This window comes from Pteropus vampyrus, unplaced genomic scaffold, assembly GCF_000151845.1.
Source record: "Pteropus vampyrus isolate Shadow unplaced genomic scaffold, Pvam_2.0 Scaffold503, whole genome shotgun sequence".
In the NCBI taxonomy this organism is placed as follows: Eukaryota; Metazoa; Chordata; class Mammalia; order Chiroptera; family Pteropodidae; genus Pteropus; species Pteropus vampyrus.
Window position 1 is genome coordinate 415,997 of NW_011889284.1, and position 19,251 is coordinate 435,247.

General features: G+C 44.5%; 1 protein-coding gene and 1 long non-coding RNA gene across 3 annotated transcripts; one reads left to right on the forward strand and one right to left on the reverse strand.

Moving 5' to 3' along the window:
* Positions 1 to 1,364: 1,364 nt before the first annotated feature.
* Positions 1,365 to 5,815, reverse strand: LOC105307516. Its single transcript, XR_897240.2, has 2 exons — positions 5,697 to 5,815; positions 1,365 to 5,321 (listed from the first exon to the last, which is right to left on the reverse strand). It is a non-coding gene; the product is annotated as an uncharacterized LOC105307516 (long non-coding RNA).
* Positions 5,816 to 6,203: 388 nt separating this feature from the next.
* On the forward strand, positions 6,204 to 18,289 carry MSL1 (male specific lethal 1 homolog). Of its 2 annotated transcripts, XM_011383051.2 has the most exons (9): positions 6,204 to 7,296; positions 9,752 to 9,975; positions 11,009 to 11,391; positions 13,296 to 13,343; positions 13,800 to 13,864; positions 14,491 to 14,558; positions 14,971 to 15,095; positions 15,264 to 15,336; positions 15,732 to 18,289. In XM_011383051.2, exons 1-9 carry the CDS (start codon positions 6,529 to 6,531, stop codon positions 15,820 to 15,822), a joined length of 1,845 nt encoding a protein of 614 aa, XP_011381353.1. In that variant the 5' UTR covers positions 6,204 to 6,528; the 3' UTR covers positions 15,823 to 18,289. The 2 variants fall into 2 exon arrangements, with proteins under 2 accessions (XP_011381353.1, XP_023380641.1); XM_023524873.1 differs by lacking the exon at positions 13,296 to 13,343 and having other exon boundaries at positions 6,210 to 7,296.
* The last annotated feature ends 962 nt before the right edge of the window (positions 18,290 to 19,251 follow it).

The window sequence follows — 19,251 nt, forward strand, 5'->3', positions numbered from 1 at the left end:
CACAACACTCTGAGAGGCCATGTTCACGCTATCCAGCCCCAAATTAAAGAACTCTTGGTTCTCGGTATCTGAGGATCTTGGAGAGCTCTGCCAACACCATGAAGAACTCTAGGGGAAATGGAGGTGGAGTAGAGGTAACCAGCTTTGCAGCTAGGGATTAACACTTTACCCAACTCTACCCCCCAGCCCCCACCCCCACCCCCATACACTACACACACGAAAGTTTTTTTTGATGACATCTCTTCTCTTGATGACATCTCTTCTCTTGAATTTGCATCATTTTTTAATTGTGTGATCTTTAATGTTATTAACCAGGGAGCTATGAGGATACGAAATCATTTTAAGTAGCGGCAGCCACGTTCGCCTATTGTACTCTCGCCCTCAATCCACTTTCCTCTCCTCCCTAGGCTGCTGTTCCACATTCACCCTGAAGGGGGCGCTTTTGTTCACTTGTCAGTTAGTGCCAGCGAAAAGGGAGTCTTAGGAAGGAAACAAAACAATGTTTGGTCGGTCACGTGTTGGGGGGGTGGGTTTCTCGCAGGGGTTGCTGGGACAGGGAAGGGAGGTCCACGTGGAGTGGGCGGAGCCCACTGAAAGTTTTGGCGGGGCTGGCAAAGTGAGAAAAAGTCGGTGTTGTGATTTTATTTATAAAAAAAAAGCAACAGGGAGGGTGTGTTCTGCCCTCCGAGAGGCCCAGCAGAAGGGAGACGGGGAGCCACACACGAGCATCCTGCTTGTAGATGCCTGGAACGCGGGGCAGGGTATCTGCGAGAAAGTTCTGAGCCGAGGCGAGCTTCGGAGCTGGAAACCTGTGTGGCTCCATGCTGGTTTCCCATCCCCCTTTCTCCTAAAGGAAGGTGCCTTCTCCACCCATGGTCTCATTTCCGTGCCATGTGGGGCTGGGCTAATGCCAGCCACGCATTAAACCCCAGTCTTTATTTACCTTTCCAAGAATCTCAGGAAGCCACCCAAATGAATATACTCTCCCTGGGGAAAAGCCAAAACAAGCCTCCTCTTTTTACTGCCTGGTTCTGCCCCACCGTTAGCAGAAAAACACAGCTTCCTAGTATTTGAGCCGGAAGGAGCCTTAAAGATGATCTATTTCAGTTTCTTTTGGTGCTGGGGAAACCAAGGCCCAGACAGGTAAAGGGGCTTGCTACAAGCTCTTTGCACACCATAGGCATTCCCTTCAAAGAATGTAGGTCATAGAAAGGGAATTCCACCATTCCAAGAGCCCTAGAGGAACCGTGAAAGTGTTGGCTTTACCTCCATTCACTCTTAGCCAGAGGGCAAAAGAAATGATTGTCTCATTAGAGATAAAATAAGCAGAGAATTGTATAGGGACTTGATTTATGGATCTCATGGGTTTCCTAGGCTCCCGCACAGCTAGCAGCTCCACTTTCTCCCTCTTGGCCTTCACTCTTTGCTGCTATCTGGTGTCCTTATGTGTCTTAGTTCAGGGGTTACCACAATTTAAAACCTAATAGTTTGGGAGCAATAATTCTCGCCCCTTCTTAGAAGAGCTTCTCTTACCAGGTTTGTTTTCTGGTGGTTTATCCACCTCAGTCTGTGAATCAAGTTCAAGAATATCAGACTTCCAATCCCCAAATTCCAGCCCTTTGTCTTTGGGAGAGAAAAGCATGTTTACTTAGTCTGGAACAGTGAAATCCTACACTTTGGATTTCAGAGCTGTGAAATTTCCAGAAAAAAAAAATGTGTAGGACTGATGTAAAATTGTCATCTTTTTATTTTGCCGAGTAAGGACATTAAAAAACTACCACCACCGATTGCTATTTACATCTCCATCATTTCACAAAAGCAGAGTATTTTAACACAAAAAATAGGAAGCATGTAATTGGCAGAATAATAGCTCTAGGCCACCCTGCCTTGACTTAACATGGGTACTGTTTAGAGTTATGTGCGCCCCCCCCCCGCCATTTTGTCGAAGATTGGCTCCAGTTTTGTCCATTGGTCTCTAGACCAGTGGTAGGCAAACTACAGCCCAATGCTGTTTTTATATGTGCCACAAGCTAAAATAAGCTCAGAATTTTTAAATAGTTGAAAAATCTAAATATTTCATGACAAATAAAAATTATGTGAAATTCAAATTTGTGTCCCTAAATACAATTTTATAAAATGTTGGAACTGTGATTGCTGCTTGGTCTCATACCAGAGCTTCTTTCATTGTCTATATTGCTGCTATCCCACTAGGACCTTAGATTAACCAACCACTCATTATCAGTCACACTATTTACATGTCTTTTTTGCTACAATAGCAAAGTTGAATAGTACAAGAGACCCCAGGGCTGTCAAAGCCTAAAATATTTACTATCTAGCCTTTAAAGAATAGGTTGGCCAACCCCTGATAGAGACTCCAAGGTTTTCAAACTTCGGGTGCATCAGAATCACCTGGAGGGCTTGTTAAAACAAGACTAACACACCTCAGAGTTTCTGATTCATTAGGTTTAGAGGGGAGCCCGAGAATTTGTATTCCTAACGAGTTCCCAGGTGATGCTGATGATGCCAATCTAGGCCCACATTTGGTCTGGTGAGGAAGAAAACATAGGCTATTTGTTTATGGAATTGCCATCTGTCTGGCCTTAGAAATTGAGACCACAAAGTCCTCCTTCTCCCTCACCCCCTCCCCATTCTATTGATCAAACCCTGCAAATTATAATAATGTGATAACTACATTCTTAAGCATTACCAAGTGCCACATGCTACGATAAACATTTTACATGGATTATCCCATTTAATCCTTATAATAACCCTGTGTGGTAAGGTACTATTATAGTTAATTTACTGATGAGGAAACTGAGGTAGAGGTTAAATAATACAGCCAATAAATGGTGGAACTGTGATTACTGCTTGCAACCTCATACCAGAGCCTGTGCTTTTAACCACTGGGCTTCCTGTCCTTCCCTCTAGATCCCCATACCACTCATGTTACATTAATCATTCATCACTTCACACCTGGATTAACAGCCTTTAAGTTGGCTTCTTGCATTCAGTGCAGATACAAATATTGAGGTTAGCTTTCAAAAACACAAATGTGATCATTCCACACTTTGCTAGATATTCTTTGATGGTTCACCTTTTGCTGATAAATTATCCATTCCTTAACTGGGCCTTCAGACTTTCATAATCTGGTCTCAACACACCTCACCTGTTTTTCCCCTTATACTCCCCACCATCCAAGGTAAATGCCAGCCAGCTTCTCCCATTTACTCCAACACATCCTTTTATCCCATGCTTCGCAATGTTCTCATCTGTCTGAAATGTCTTCCTACTGCCTCAACCTTTAAGACTCACCTCAGCGGTCATTTCTTCAATTCCTTCCAGGTATATTCTTTCTTTTCTGACCTAGACAACTTTATTCCTCCCTAGGTTTCACTAGTTTTTTAAATATTGTTAATGTTATATAACTGTCACTCTCTTTACATAAGGTAAAGGTCAAGGGTAGATGATTTCTCTTAATACAGCTAAACAGCTCATTTATTCATTCATTGAATATTAAGTGCCTACTTTGTGCCAGGTATAGTTTTAGTTGCTGAGGATACAGGAGTGAACAAAAACGAAGCTTACATTCTAATGAGAGAGGACAATAAACAAGGTAAATTACATGTCAGATGATATTAAGTACTATGAATTAAAGCAGAAAAGGGGAAGAGGAATTTTGGAGTTTACAGAGGGTGGCCAGAGGTCTGATGAAAAGATGTCATTTAGAAAAGAGAACTGAATTGAGAGAGGAAGGCATATGGATATCTGAAAGAGTGATCCAGGTAAAGGGAAAAGCAAGTGAAAAGACCTGAGCAGACACGTGCCATGTGTGTTTGAAAAACAGCTAAGAGGTGATTGTGGAAGGAGGGGAGTGAAGAAGGGGAGAGCAATAGGAGTGGAAGGCAGAGAGCAAGCAGTACCAGATTCTATAGGCCATAATGATGATAATTTTGTTTTTACTTCAAGCAACATGGGATGCCATGAGAGCGTTCTGAGTAAAGAACATGATCTCATATCTTATCAGGATCACTATGGCTGTTGTGCTGAGAACAGACTTAAGTTGGAAATGGCAAATGTTGAAACTGAGAGACTAATTACAAGGTTACTGCAATAAAGTGAGATACAATTATGGCTTAGAACAACAGTCCTCAACCTTTTTGGCACCAGGGACCAATGCTCCTATGAGAATCTAATGCCTGATGATCTGAAGTGGTGATACTAGTACTGGGGAGCGGCTGCAAATACAGATGAAGCTTCACTCGCTAGCTGACTGCTCACCTCCTGCTGTGTGGCTCAGTTCCTAACAGGCCACAGACCTGTACCAGTCCACTGCCTGGGAATTGGGGACCACTGGCTTAGAGCAAGGTGGAAATTGTGGAGGTGTTGCAAAAGTGTATGATTCTGGATATATATTTTAAAGGCCAATGATTGGATATAAGGTGAGAGAGATAAGAGCTGAAGAAAAAGGATTTGGGTGGGAGATATTTGGCATTGTGATTTTAGATGCTTACTGGACATCCAAGTGGATATGTCTCCTAGGCAGTTGGATATGCAATTTTGGACTTAGAGGATGAGTCCAGGAAGAAGATATAGATTTGGGAGTTGTCAGTGTAGAGATGGTATTGAAAGTCTTGACACTAGAAGACAACACCATATTCTAAATGCCCTCCAGCCACATCCCCTTCATTGGTATCCCTAATCCCAATACCTCTCTTGCAGATCTGAGGCCAGAGTCTGGTGGAAGAGTACTGGGGCACTCTTGGCTTAACATATTCACACACATTTGTTTAAAATTTCCAGTGCTTCATGCTTTGGACCCACATGGCAGAGACACAGTTTTAGAGGTTTTCACATTAGGCCAAGAGTATTAGTCATCTCCATGTCCGTATGGATTGAAAAAATATATATATACTTCAACAGAAAAGAAAAACAATCAAAACTAAAAGTTTTTTCACAAGGAATTCTGTGAGGACTTGTTGGCTGGAAATTAACACCCACACACAAAATAAACATTGAGAGGAAGAAGTGCTCAGCATAGGAGACTACCCTAAAATATTCCTATTCCTGTAAGGTAAAAATTCCTTCCGAGACTTCCTTTGCAGTAGATGCGAGAAATGATTTAAGGCGGCCAGGGAGATGGCCGTTAGGAAAGAACTGTTGTTGGTAATTGGCAATACTTCATTCCAGGGAGGTTGTGGCAACAACTCCCTCGGCAGTAGACATGGATTTTCCTCCCTCTGGGAACCAGAGGTTCGTCCGTTTCTGGTCTGGATCCCTTAGAGACAAAGGACTTCATTCTCTCCTGTTCCAGTGCGGGGCTGCTGGGGAGTGGAGGGGGTGGAAGGGTTACAATTTTACCCCCAGGAAACACCCACGGGCTCCAACAAGAGTCTGAATCCTGACTCCCGTCCAGGAGGCATGCGGGTCTGCGGGGGCCGCGGGCCCCTCCCGCAAGGCCAGGCCGGTTGTCAAGGCGCCTGGGGAAGGGGCCGCCCAGCTTAGGCCGGGTACGTGGGGCGTTCAGCATACGTCCACAAAGGGCTTCCCTGCCTCCCAAAGTCCCCTTCCTTCTTCTCAACTCCATTCTCGCGCTCCTTTTTCCCGGGGAGCCTCCGCATTCCCCATCCACCCATCGCCGCCCTCGCCCTTTCTTCCCTCCCAACCTCCCCCAGCTCCCCCCTCCTCTGGCAGCCCACCTTCACCCAGCTCTTCTGCCGGCTCCTGGGTCCTCGCCCCTGATCCCTGGCCTCCCCTCGCCGGCCCCACGCGGCCGGGGCCCCCGCGCTCTCTTCCCCGCCCCCCTCGCGGCGGCGGCGGCCCCTTTCACAATAGTGCGACCCGCCTCCCTCCTCCCGGTTCGCTCCCGCCCGCTGCCCTCCCCGCGCATGCGCCCTCCGGTCGGCGGCGGCTGCGGCGGTGGCGGCTACGAGCGGCTCCGTTTTTTTAAAGGGAAACGCTGAGGCGTCGGGGGTGACTGTGGGGGAGGGGGACCCCGAGCCGCGGAGACCCCCGGGGGAGGCGACAGACTCCCTCCTGGAGTAGGAGGGCTTTGGGCGGATCCACTCCTCCTACCCCCTCCTGAGGAGAAGCGGGGGGGAAATGGAGGCTCGGGGCGGCTGAGGCGAGCTCCGGGGCGGGGGGCCGGGGCGGGGAAGGGGGGGTGTGGGGTGGGGAGACGAGGCGGGCCCGGCCGGGCCAGGGGGGGCCGAAGCTTATGCTCCGGGGATGAGCTCGGGGGCGGCTGAGTGCGAGCTCCTGCCTCTGAGGCGAAGGCGGCGGCGGCGGCGGCAGCAGCAGAGGCGGCGGCGAGGCCCCCATGGGCCGGCGGCGGGCCTCAGCCGCGGCCTCCACGTCTCCGCACGCCGGCGGGATGGCGCCCGGGCCCCGGAGGAGCCGCGCTAGCCGAGGCCTGCTGCCGCGCTGCTAAGGCGAGCCCGCCAAACTCCCCTCCCCCTCCTCGACCCCCCGCACCTCGCCCCTTCCCCACCCCCTCCTCCGTCTTGGTCCCCGGCGCTGCTCCGGACCACTATGACCATGAGATCCGCAGTGTTCAAGGCAGCCGCGGCCCCTGCCGGCGGCAACCCTGAGCAGCGACTGGACTACGAGCGGGCTGCGGCGCTGGGCGGGCCGGAGGACGAACCCGGGGCGGCCGAAGCCCACTTCCTTCCCCGGCACCGTAAGCTCAAGGAGCCGGGGCCCCCACTGGCCTCCTCCCAGGGCGGGAGCCCCGCGCCCTCCCCGGCCGGCTGCGGCGGCAAGGGCCGGGGCTTGTTACTGCCGGCCGGGGCGGCCCCCGGGCAGCAGGAAGAGAGCTGGGGCGGCTCGGTGCCCTTGCCCTGTCCGCCCCCGGCCACCAAACAAGCCGGCATTGGGGGGGAGCCAGCGGCAGCCGGAGCCGGCTGCAGCCCCCGACCCAAGTATCAGGCGGTGCTGCCCATTCAGACGGGCTCTCTCGTGGCGGCGGCCAAAGAGCCTACGCCCTGGGCTGGGGACAAGGGTGGGGCGGCTCCCCCAGCTGCCACCGCCTCGGACCCAGCAGGACCCCCACCACTACCTCTGCCTGGGCCACCACCCCTCGCGCCCACCGCCACCGCCGGGACCCTGGCGGCCAGTGAGGGCAGATGGAAGAGTATGAGGAAGAGCCCTCTCGGGGGTGGCGGCGGTTCAGGAGCCTCCAGTCAGGCCGCCTGCCTCAAACAGATCCTTCTGCTGCAATTGGACCTCATCGAGCAGCAGCAGCAGCAGCTGCAGGCCAAGGAAAAGGAGATCGAGGAGCTGAAGTCAGAGAGAGACACGGTACGGGAGGGGTTAATCTGCGTTCGGGACGAGGCGCGCGTCGTGCGCATGCTCGGGGAAAGGGGGCCTGTAGGAGGTTAAGGTATCCCTTGGTTAGGGGTAAGAAGGTTGTCCACCAGCGAAGGAGTATGTTAGGTGCTGGGTCCTTGGGAGCCAGGCTCACAGACACTTTGGGTCGGAGGGAAGGGTTAAAGGGCAACCTCCCAGGCGGAGGGGGAGGGGAGGCTTCAGGTGCCAAAGGGTTAATTTAAAATGACAGCCCCAGACTTGTGGGAAAGACGTTTAGAGTAGGAAAAGACCGGATTTGTGAGGGGTTGAAAATGAAAAGGTGGGATGTATATGTGGTGGCTTTATGGAAGGGGTTAAATTAAAGAGCTTTTGCGTTAGAATGCATTCTGGAGAAGAGAGATATAGCAGCTGTTGCTCTAACCATTGCTGTAGCATCTTTAGATAGGGTAATAGGCCTTTTGGCAGAGGGATAGAGGTGATTCACAGTGATATCCTATTTTAATTTTCTTAAATTCTATTAAGAGGATCACCGCTTTTGATTTCAGTTTTTAATGGGAATCTGTTCTAAAACCTGACCCATTGACCAGCATGGTGATTAGAGGCTGGAAGATTTTTAAGGCATCAGGGGAAAGTAAGCTTATTAAATGTGTTCAGTAGATTCCCCCCGCCTCCCCAAAATCGCTCTTTTAGAATCTTAAGGTAGTAGTAAAGTCATTTATTATTTCTTTGTACTTCTGAGGAGCATGACTATATAGGCTTGTTTTTACTGCAGCAGTAGTTAAGGGCATCTTATGCATTGAAAACATGTTCCTTCAGATATCAGCAAAGCTGTGGTGATGGGGTATTACTGTGCTAGCATACCTTACAGCTGCCTAAAAATAAACATGATTTTTACAATTGTATTCAGGCTGCAGCAGTGGGTCTGTCTGTCTGTCTCTCTTTCTCTCTCTCTCATTCTCTCTCTCTCTCATTCTCTCGCGTTTTGTGTGCCAAGGGCTGAGCAAGAGAGCAGAAGGCTATTCATTTTGTTTGCTTTTCAAATGAATCGCATCAGGCAGCGGCTGTTTTATTGGAGAATAGATTCTGCAAGGTGGAATGGGAGCTGGGGCAGGTCTCATTAAAATACCTCATGGTGTTGATTTGTGGAAGTTACTCAACATGGAGGTGGCACTGCTTAGCTACTGTACTGCAGTCTAGGGGTGTGATGGTACTGTAATTACAACACATCATGTCCTTACATGGGGGGGGCAGGAAGAGAAGGACCAGTGAAAGAGAAGAAATGTCAAGGAAATGTCTCCCACAAACTGGTTAAGTAATGTTCAGGCTGTGAATCAAAACGAGATGAAATGAGAGTATGGCTGACAGGGGGGCTCTCTGCTGATTGTGGCGGTTTCTGCTCAGTTCCTGAGGTAGTGGATCCTTTGCAGATTTTCCTAAGCAGGAAAAGTGGGGTGAGTTAAGGATAGAGTGTCAGTCTGAACTTGGCATTCACTGCTTCTGTTGTGTATTGGAGTTTTAGTGTTGCTTAAGCTTGTTTCTCTTATTCTAATTGTTGTTGGCCTATACTGAAATCTATGCAGCTAAGTAGATGTCATGAAGGCACATTAATATCACTGTCTAACCCAAATAAAATTCTTATTATAAGGTATAAGTAGCACAGTTGGCACCTTTTCTCAGAACATTTTAATGTGAAATTTTCAATGATAATAGACTTCTATTTTCTGTTGTTATGTAGTTTTCTTTTTAATTAGAGTTGACTGTTTTTAATCAATATTTAAATAAATAGGTATAAGTTTCTTCTGTTATGTCAAGTACAAAGCAATATGCATATTTCATCATTGATGGGATTTATGGGTACTGTTTCTATTATAATTCTTTCAAATTGAGGTTCATTGCTTAGGTGGTACCCCACCACACACACATCCCTTTCAAATAACACTGCAATCCCTAGTGGTACCGTGACTGTGTGAGTTTTTAATTCCTTCTCAATGTACTGTTTGGACTTTACCCTTGTGTATAGTGTTTTGGAATGGAAGTAGAGAGGAAAGGATCTGGAGAAACCTAGGGCCTCTTAAAAGAACCTAAAGTTAATTCTGGAAACTCCCAAACTGACTTGGAGCCACATGGTTAGCAGTAGCAGAGACCATGCCATTGAAAAGGCATGTTGTGGCCCCTCCCAGTGAAGAGGATCTTCTTTCAGAAGAATGAACTACAAATTCCCCCACGTCCCTCCCCAACTAGGTTAGCCCCTAAAATTAAACTGTACCTTATTCTCTCTATTGTGGTTAAGGAAAACTATTTAGGGTAATAACTGCCTGTTAAAAATAAGTTGTATTGCCATAGTCCATGGAAAGAGCTAGTAGACCATACTGATTGCTAAATAGGACTAAGTACCTACATTTAATTTTTTTATGTTTTAAGCCTGCATTTTGCCACTCTCTTTTAGCTCCTTGCTCGGATTGAACGTATGGAAAGGCGGATGCAGCTGGTAAAGAAGGATAACGAAAAAGAAAGGCATAAGCTGTTTCAGGGCTATGAAACTGAAGAGAGAGAGGAAACGGAGCTATCTGAGAAAATTAAACTGGAGTGCCAGCCGGAGCTTTCTGAGACATCCCAGACTCTGCCTCCCAAGCCTTTCTCATGTGGGCGGAGTGGAAAGGGACACAAAAGGTGTGCTGATAACTTCGTTCCATTTGTCTAAACTTTTTAAGGACACTCATTTCTGGTGACAGAGTAGGGGATTGAGACTTACGAATTTGTTTTAATACAACCATATCCTGAATCATGAGTTCTTAAGTGCTGAGAAACTATCTCGAGATATTCTTGTGCAGGCTATAAAACTCTGTTAGGAACGTTTGGTCACAGTAGTAATTACAGAATGCAGAGTACATCATAAAGAGAATGGACAACAAATGTGACAGCTGAGTTTCTTAAAACTATAGCAGTTCACTTCAAGTTAAGTGTTAAATTACTTTTTTGTGTTAGGCACTAGTAGACATAAGAAAGTGAGATCTAACTGTCCTTGGACTCAAAGAGATTAGTTTAGCTATGAGGATGACATAAGTTTTAAAAACTAAGACTTCAACTGCAATAAAATATGCAGATAGACAACAGTGAAACAAACTAAGTTTTGTAAGATTCAGAGATATTAAAGATTATTTTGAGATAGAATAGTGAAACTTTAAGGAGAAGATAGATCTTGAGAAAGAAATACAGAATTTAGGTTGGTAAAAAAGAAAGGAGACAGCATTCTCGGAATGTGGGGGGTGGGATGGGGACATTAGTGGGAGAATGAGAGCCAGCAGATAGCAAGAAAAAAGAAAGAGAATGTAACTAACATGGTATAGGATTGGGGGGAAAAATAAGAGACTGGTCTATGGTGGACTGGAATGAAAAAGGCCACAGGGTAGTGGCACCTAATGTTATTTAAAGGATCTTGAATAAAATAGGGAACTTTTTAGGTTCAGTAGTCAATAGGATACTATTAGAAGTTCTTAAGCATGGAAACTCACTTGTTCAACATTTACTGAGGGCCTATTGTATATACTGTTAAGCATGAGGGTGTTCCTGCTCATGACTGCCAAGTGAACCCAGATATTTAGATATTTGAATACAAACTAGTTCTCTTGTCCCAAAATGAAATCAAATCAGATTTTATCTAAGCATCAATAAATTGTATAATGTTTTCTTTCCTATCTAATAGGAAATCCCCATTTGGAAGTACAGAAAGAAAGATTCCTGTTAAAAAGCTGGCTCCTGAATTTTCAAAAGTCAAAACAAAAACTCCTAAGCACTCTCCCATTAAAGAGGAACCCTGTGGTTCCTTATCAGAAACTGTTTGTAAACGTGAATTGAGGAGCCAAGAAACTCCAGAAAAGCCCCGGTCTTCAGTGGACACCCCACCAAGACTCTCCACTCCCCAGAAGGGACCCAACACCCATCCCAAGGAGAAAGCCTTCTCAAGTGAGATAGAAGATTTGCCGTACCTTTCCACCACAGAAATGTATTTGTGTCGTTGGCACCAGTCTCCCCCATCACCGTTACCATTACGGGAATCCTCTCCAAAGAAGGAGGAGACTGTAGCAAGTAAGGCATAGAGAACACTTGCTCTTATACCCTAGTGGTGGCGGTCAAGCTAACAAGTGTGAAAATGCCTTTGGCATTTTTAAAAAAGTGCAATCAATAAAGCAGAGTTCTGTCAAGAATGAGTAAGTTAACAGCCAGAGACAGACACTGTGCAGGCATTGCAAATAGATGGAATTACAGCAGAATGTGCTCAATGTATTTGCCTGCTTACAACACTGGGAGATGTGTTTGCCAGTAAGTTGCTCATCACAAGAGCACCAGACTTGGGGTGTAATCTCCGGCAACTTGCATGCCCTCTGAAAGAAGGGTTTTCTGTGCTGTGAAATGCATAGAACTTATACTTTGCCATGCACGACTGTTCCTGCAATTGATACTGTGTGAAACCTGGGAGGGTGGTCTTTGGGTATTCTCAGGGGCCAATGATAATTTTTGGGTTGGGGAGCCAGTTTGGGGTGGGGAATTTCACCTGGGCCTCCGCTCTTTAACTATATAAACATTTATCTGTATCTCTGTGTCCCGGTCTGGGGGGCAGGAGGAATCTGCCAAAGACCAACAGTCTTACTTTATCTTACTATACTTCACAAAGGTTCTAAATGTGAAGAGTTTACTTGGATTGCAGTAGCCCATTGGTTGTTCATATATTTAAATAAAATGGTCTACAAACTATTTTTCAAACAATAAGGACTATCTTGGGATATCTGAGCCTGCTTGGTGAGGGTGTGGGGTGTGGGACCTTGGTCTTCATTCCCGTTTTTTCTTTATGGCTTCCACACAGAGATGCTCCCCTATCTTCTACATCAACCAGTAACTGCAATGTACCTTCAATCGTGTAATGTTAGTCTATGACAGTCACTGTGGGTGCTCTGGGGTGATGGTGGGGGAAGCCTTCTTGGATAGAGCTGCAGCCCCAAGTTTCTACCACTGTCTTGCCCCAGCAGGGATGGGGATGGGAATCCATTCCAATGAGACAGGAGCATTCTCTAGGCTTTGTTTGGCTGTTCTGGTGACAAAATTAAGTGGGGAAGATAAATTACTCTTCTTAATTATCTAAAACTCATTAGGTCTCACAATGGAGAACATGAAATAGACCAGGATCCTGATCTAGGCTCAGGTTTTTTGTTGGTTCAGTCAGTTGAACAGGTTCATCTTTAATGGTTACCCTTCTTGCTGCCATGGCAATGCTGTGTAACAACTTAAGAGAAACCGTGAAGCAACTTCCCATCCGGGATTGGGAAATGGCTTGGTCCAGAGCTGTTCAGTGTGACTGGCTGTTTTTGAAAATCCTATCTGTCCTAGTACAGAAAATTCCAAACACCTCTGAGATTGTGGGCATAGCTTTACAGGAGTCTGATTGGGGGGATCCCAGCCATTTGAGGAGCCTGAGTTGTGAATAACGTGTGAATCCTTATTCTTGATGCCCTATCTCAAGAGGAAGTCTCAATGGCTTGTTCTGAGGAAGCCAAAGTCTTTGTGCATGTTGTTCAGGTTGGACCAGCAAGGTAGTTTGTTTGGAGGGAGGAGGGAGCTGTTTAAGAAGACTACATATGTAAGTTTTGAGAACACTGATCTTTTATTTGAAAAATAGGGTCAACTTTTACTCACCTGCCATGTTCTGAGTTTAAGGTTTGATATCCTTGGCCATCAACTGTTGCAGGGAAACCACCCTAAATAATGAAGAAAAGAAGTCGTCTCAGTGTAAAAAAAAAAGTGGTGGGCTTATTTTCTTTTCTTTTGTCTGTTGTTCCCTCTTCCCCTCCCCCAGAGAGAAATTCTCAAAAGAACAACTCAAAAAAAACCAAAATGGCTTCCTAGTGAGAACTTCAGTGATGATCCTTTCCTCCATTTTGGGTATGGGCTTTTCTTCTTTTTACACTGAGATGATTCTTCTTTCCTGCATTATTTAGGGTGTCTGATGCCATCAAGTGTTGCAGGAGAAACTTCAGTCTTGGCTGGTGAGTAGAATAGGAATTGTGCTGGCTGGGCCTGGGCGGGGGGCATTGGTGGGATGGTGGATGGTTGGGAGCCACATTCCCCATCAGCTGGATGTGGGAGAGTGAGATTCCTTGGTGGATTACACTATAGATATCAAAATGACTACAAATTTCAGTTGTTTTTCAGGAACTGCAATAGCATCCATTATATCAATTGTCAGGTATTGGCTTAGGGGTTTTTTTGTGATCCTGTGTTTGGCAGACTGCAATGGCACTTTAGGTTCTTTAATACCATAGCAAGGACACTGAATATGGCTTCGGGTGAGGCCATAGAATGGATTCCTATAACTTGGTAACTTTGTCTTATCTGGGGAGACACCTCTTGTCCTAGTGAATATAGTAGGTTGTATGACCTTGGATTTAAGTGTGGTTCCACCCCTCCTCCCTTTCTTTTTCTTTTTCTTTCTTTTTTTCCAGTTCCTTCTTGGAGGGACCACTCAGTTGAGCCTCTAAGGGACCCAAATCCTTCAGACCTTTTGGAGGTAGGTATCGAAGACCTGTCAGTGGAAGGAAGTGAGAAACAGTAGAATTGGGAGTGTAACTTGAATATGTCATAGAAACTGTATGGATGGCTTAAATAAAACTTTTAAAGCCAGAAAGGAACTTGAGAGATTATCTAGTCCCAACTCCTTTGTTGTATAGATGATAAATATGAGGTCCAGAGTGGTTAAGTAATTTATTCAAAAATAAATAGCTAAGGAGTATTTGAAGCTAGATTTCATGTGAGGTAGAAAAGTTAGCATGTACCACTTCAGCAACAAAATTTCTTAAAAGTTTGATATTTATTTTAAACTTGGACTCTTACAAAGGATGGAGGTAAGGAGGGTTTATAGCAGTCTCAAGGGTTGTTTCAGTTTGACGTGACTTTCACTTTGGAAAGTTATGGAAATGATTTTGAAATTTGGAGATTCTACAAGGGTTTGGGTAGGGAAAGGAATACGTGTTTTGTTGATTCTGTTACCAGGAGGTTCCCATAATATCCATAGAACTCACAGACTCAGGTAGGACCTGAAGGTGAGATTTTACCTTCCTGGAAGCTGGAAATGAGTTAGTATGTGTGTGTCTCACATGGTGATATATCACTTATCATCTGTTATTCTTTACACAGAACCTGGATGACAGTGTGTTTTCAAAGCGGCATGCAAAACTGGAGCTGGATGAGAAGAGAAGGAAAAGGTGAGGCCAGAGTTATACATCCTGGAAACAACCGAGTCCTAGGACCCTGACCTCTCTCCATGCTGTGGAGAGTCCTGGAGCTCTTAACACTCTTAAATTACTGGCTTCCCATTGAGTATCTAAGTTTGAAGTGGTAATTATTGTAGGTAAAGATGTTTGGCCTCTTTTTCTTCATGTATGCCCTTAGTTCCACACTCTGTGGAACACCAACACATGATTTGGACTGCTAGACCCAAACAGCTCTTCCCTAACCAGTTGTTCTCTTTAACAACTCCCACCCCTAACCCCCAGCCCTAGTCAGGAAAAGTCAGCAGAGATCTCATTTGGGTCAGCATTTGGGTTGTTTGGATCACTTTTATAGAGCAGGTTTTTAGTAATGTCGGGTTTGTTTTGTCCGGTTTGTTTTTCCCAGATGGGATATTCAGAGGATCAGGGAACAAAGAATTTTACAGCGACTGCAGCTCAGAATGTATAAAAAGAAAGGAATTCAGGAATCTGAGCCTGAGGTTACCTCATTTTTCCCTGAGCCAGATGATGGTAAGTTTTGTTTATCTAAAAAGAGTAAGATATTTCAAAGAAGTTAGAAAGGGTGCAAGGCTCCAGGATACAACGTGTTGTAAATGAATGGTGTGTTGGAGCAGGTATAGTTGCTAGATATTTCCCACCTATGTCACTAACAAGGTTGCATTTGGCTTTCTTCCATAGTTGAGAGTTTGATGATTACTCCCTTCTTGCCTGTTGTAGCATTTGGACGACCATTACCAAAATTAACTCCACAGTAAGTATAAAGGGCTCTTTTCCCCTTCGTTCTCAGATAGCCTGCACTTCACCTTCCTTTCGAACTTCATGAAAGCCTAGATACAAGGTGGAACAGGTGGCTGAGGGATAGCCATGGTTCTTTGACAGAAGTGAGGCTACCTGGGCAACTAGATTTGTAGTGATAAGATTCCCAAGCCAGGAATTAGAATTGCTTGAGTTAGAAATAGATAATTCAGTCACTTTAATAGTGCGCTATTGCTCTGGCTTTGAGGTGGGAAAGACATTCCAGGCTAGGGACCTGGGAGTCAGGGTTAGGAATGGTGAGGAGCATAGTATCTTCTCTGGAGTTATTCTCATGTCCACACTCCATTCCTGTTAGTCTTGGAAGTTGATTTCCATATCTTTTTTTGCCAGGAATTTTGAGCTGCCCTGGTTGGATGAGCGTAGCCGATGCAGGTTGGAGATCCAGAAGAAGCAAACACCTCACCGGACGTGTAGGAAATAGCTGTGCTGGCAAGAACTTTCTGTCTTCAGATAGTTGTAGCATGCCATTCCCAGAGAGTGGCAGAGACCTGTATATGTGACCTATGTCCTCATGTATGTTGTTATTCGATGATAATGCCCTTTCATACTCCCTTGATCTTGGTTTTGTTTTCATCGCTCATTTCACAAAAACTCTTTCATTGGGCTAATTGTGAATTATAGAGGGTGACTGGGATATCTTTTCCCCTTTTGGGGAAATGAGCTCTCAAGCTAAATCTCTAGGATGGCAGATTTGGAAGCTTCAGGGGTCTGCTTCTATACATTTGTCTATGTTAAAGGGGTAAAAGGGTTCTTTCATTAAACTCATGGAAGATAAAGCAACCCCTGCCTTTAGAGCTGTGCCTGCATGGCACTCTTCTCACCTTGGTGTACTCTTCCATATAGTTTAAGTATAGTGGTTTTTACTCTTAACAAAAATCTTACCACGAGCTTAAGGTCCATATGAGGAATAGCAAGTGAAGTGATGAAGCAAGCATCTTCACAGGATAGAAAAGAAGAGATCAGGGAGTTGGTAGATAAATGTCTGAAGAAAAGACAGTTGTTCTCTTATAACTATTCTGTGATATAGCCATATGGGAAGGGATGTTTGGCTGTGATTGTTTTCTTAGTTAATGGGTAAATTAATTTCTTCCCTCATCCCCTCAAAAAATAAAATATTTGGACAAGAGAATGGGGATGGTTAGTTTTGGACAAGTTATGGCTCTAAAAAGCAGCAGTTGGCATTTGGGGATGGCATGTCAGAACCTGTATAGATGTCCTTGTGTCACATCACTTCCAAGGTATTCCTTAGTTGGGCTTTATCCTTTTAGCTGAGCTCTTGGTGGTGGGATAGAGATTTAAGGATGGTAAGGGTGTATGTGGAAATATGTGCTTTCTTTGGCTGGCAAATGTCTGCATCTTGAAACCAACAGATGTACCTAATGAGCTTCTCCATTCACTTTGTAAAAATAGATTTGTATGTGTACCATCCTGGTTCTCTCCCCCACCCCCCCACCCCCCACCCCCTTTTTGTTAAACAAATGTCAGGACAGCACTCTAGGCCACTTTGGTCTCAGTGTAAGATCCCTGTAACTATCTGGAAGGAAAACAGAGCCAAGACCTCTGGTCTTAAATATATAGGAATTGCCTTTCTTTAGTCTTCAGGACTATTGTGTGAAAACAAGTAGGGGTCTAATCTCCTAGAAGGTAGGGGCTTTTATCCTTGAAGAGACTATGTCCCCAGATTTATTAGCACTTTTAGAGGAGAAGCCAAGGTATGTAGAGTGTGTGGCCGGCCCATCAGTGGAGCATGAGAGAATAGGATACCATTGTGGGAAGAAAAGAAAAGTTCCTCAGGGGCCTCCCACTGCTAAAGCTTTTTGTGAGATGTTGATCTGTGCTCCCTGGGTTTGACTTTTAAAGGAATTATTCCGGCAGCACATGTAGTATTCTTGGATGATCTTGCTGCTCTTATTTCTCCTTTTTGTGTGTGTGTGTGTGTGGCTATGGGTTTTCATTTGTAACTCCATCTGCTTAGGAGGAGTGGGCTCTCCACAAGGGAACCTGCTGTGAACTTCATTGCAGCAAGAATGTAGAGAGAAATAGGACTTATTCCACTAGGGGCTCTCATCTCACACCTTAAGGAGTGGAAGATTTCTAGAAAAACTGGGCCAGATTTTCTTTGTTCTCCATCATTTTAATATGGCAAGCTGTTTGGCTTTCCTACTCTGACCTATGTTATTTTTTTTTATAATGTACCCAAGAAAAAAAAAAGACCAGTGTCTCTTTACTTTGTTCCTTGATTCCTCTCAGTTTCTTCTTGATTTTCAGCATTTGTTGGATTCCTAATTTGGATATGGGTTAGCAAATTAATCTTTTGTTTGTGCCCTACCCAGGGGACTCCCCAGATTCTGAATTTGAGCTAGACTAAGAGGAATCCATGAGGTGCTATCTGGCCAGACTTAAGTGGATTCTTTTCCTTGGTTCTCCCTCTACCTAGGACCTCTTATTTTATTTTCCCCTCTACTAGATCAATTCTCCTTTGACTTGGATATGTAGAGGTTTGTTGAGAAGGAGGTTGGAGAGTAGATTAGCAAAGTTTCAAGAGCGAAATTACAGTGTGTTAGAGTGTGGGGGGAAAATCAGTCTTATTTTTTCCCTACATGGGATACAACACTGTGAAATTCAATCTTCAACTGAAGGCCCTGCAGTTCTCCTAAAACATAGTTCTTTGTTTCTTTCTTTAACAAAGTTTAAGCTAGTGTTAATAAATTAAAAAGAAAAATTGCTTGTCTGTCCACTTCAGCTTTGTTTTAAGCCCATTTCATATTGTTGTCAGTGTTGTAATTCATACTTTTGATACCATTTCTGATGTGTAAAATTGGTTGTCTTGTAAATATCTTATAAAGAGTTCAATTGTAAATAAACTATTGTGGCTGTTAATTTTTGAACTTCTGCTTTAATTTATTTTATCGGGAAGTATTAAACAATTGTGTTTGCAGATTTTAAAAGATGAGAAAAAAATCTATTTCACAAAATAGAAAAAAACTCCATTTTCCCTTTTATATAAGGTATTCACTTCCATTTGTGTATGAGCACAATGCATGTTTCATTTCTCTTTGTCCTGTGTTCTTCCTTACACATAACTAGCAACTTTAAAAGTGAGAGTATAGGGTAGGATACTTGGTGCCTACTGTCTAAATTAATAAAACCTCAAAGTTGGAAAAGACCTTAGAGGTCATCTAGTCTGACCTCTAATACATTCCAGACAAATGAAGTCCAGATTGTGCTCCATCATTTCTTTTTTTTTCTATAAATTTTTTTTCTGTTAGAAAATTCTTCCTTCTTGACAAAATCTAACTTCTTGTAACTCAAACCCATTGGTTCTTTGCCTTCCAGGGTGATGAATAAAGATCAGCTCCTCCTTTTCCTCAAAGTCCCCCGATTAAAGATACCTGTGGCTATTCCAACTCTTCATGGTAAACATTCAGAGATATTACACTTCCTCAAAATAAAGGATTTTGAATTTTTCAGTGCCCTCTGGATGAGTGAACAATTTGCTCATGTCCATTTAAAAACTGAGCCCACACCAACTGAAAGGCAAAGTGGCAGACATCACTTTTCCTTATTCAGACACTAAACTTGGCAGCCTTATTTGCATCAATTTACTTTGTGATCAGTAAGATCCTTCATGTTTTTTTAAAACCTTAAATCATATATCTTCCATTTTTAACCCTGGACAGTTGTAACTAGATTTACAAGTTGTCACATCTGGCCACTTGTTTAACCAGTTGAGATCTGTTTGGATCCTATCTCTGAAGGCATTCAGAAAGCATTCTAGTTTCATACTGTCTATAAATTTGGTAAACATGAGGATTCTTAACCATACATAATTTGTAAATGTTACACACGA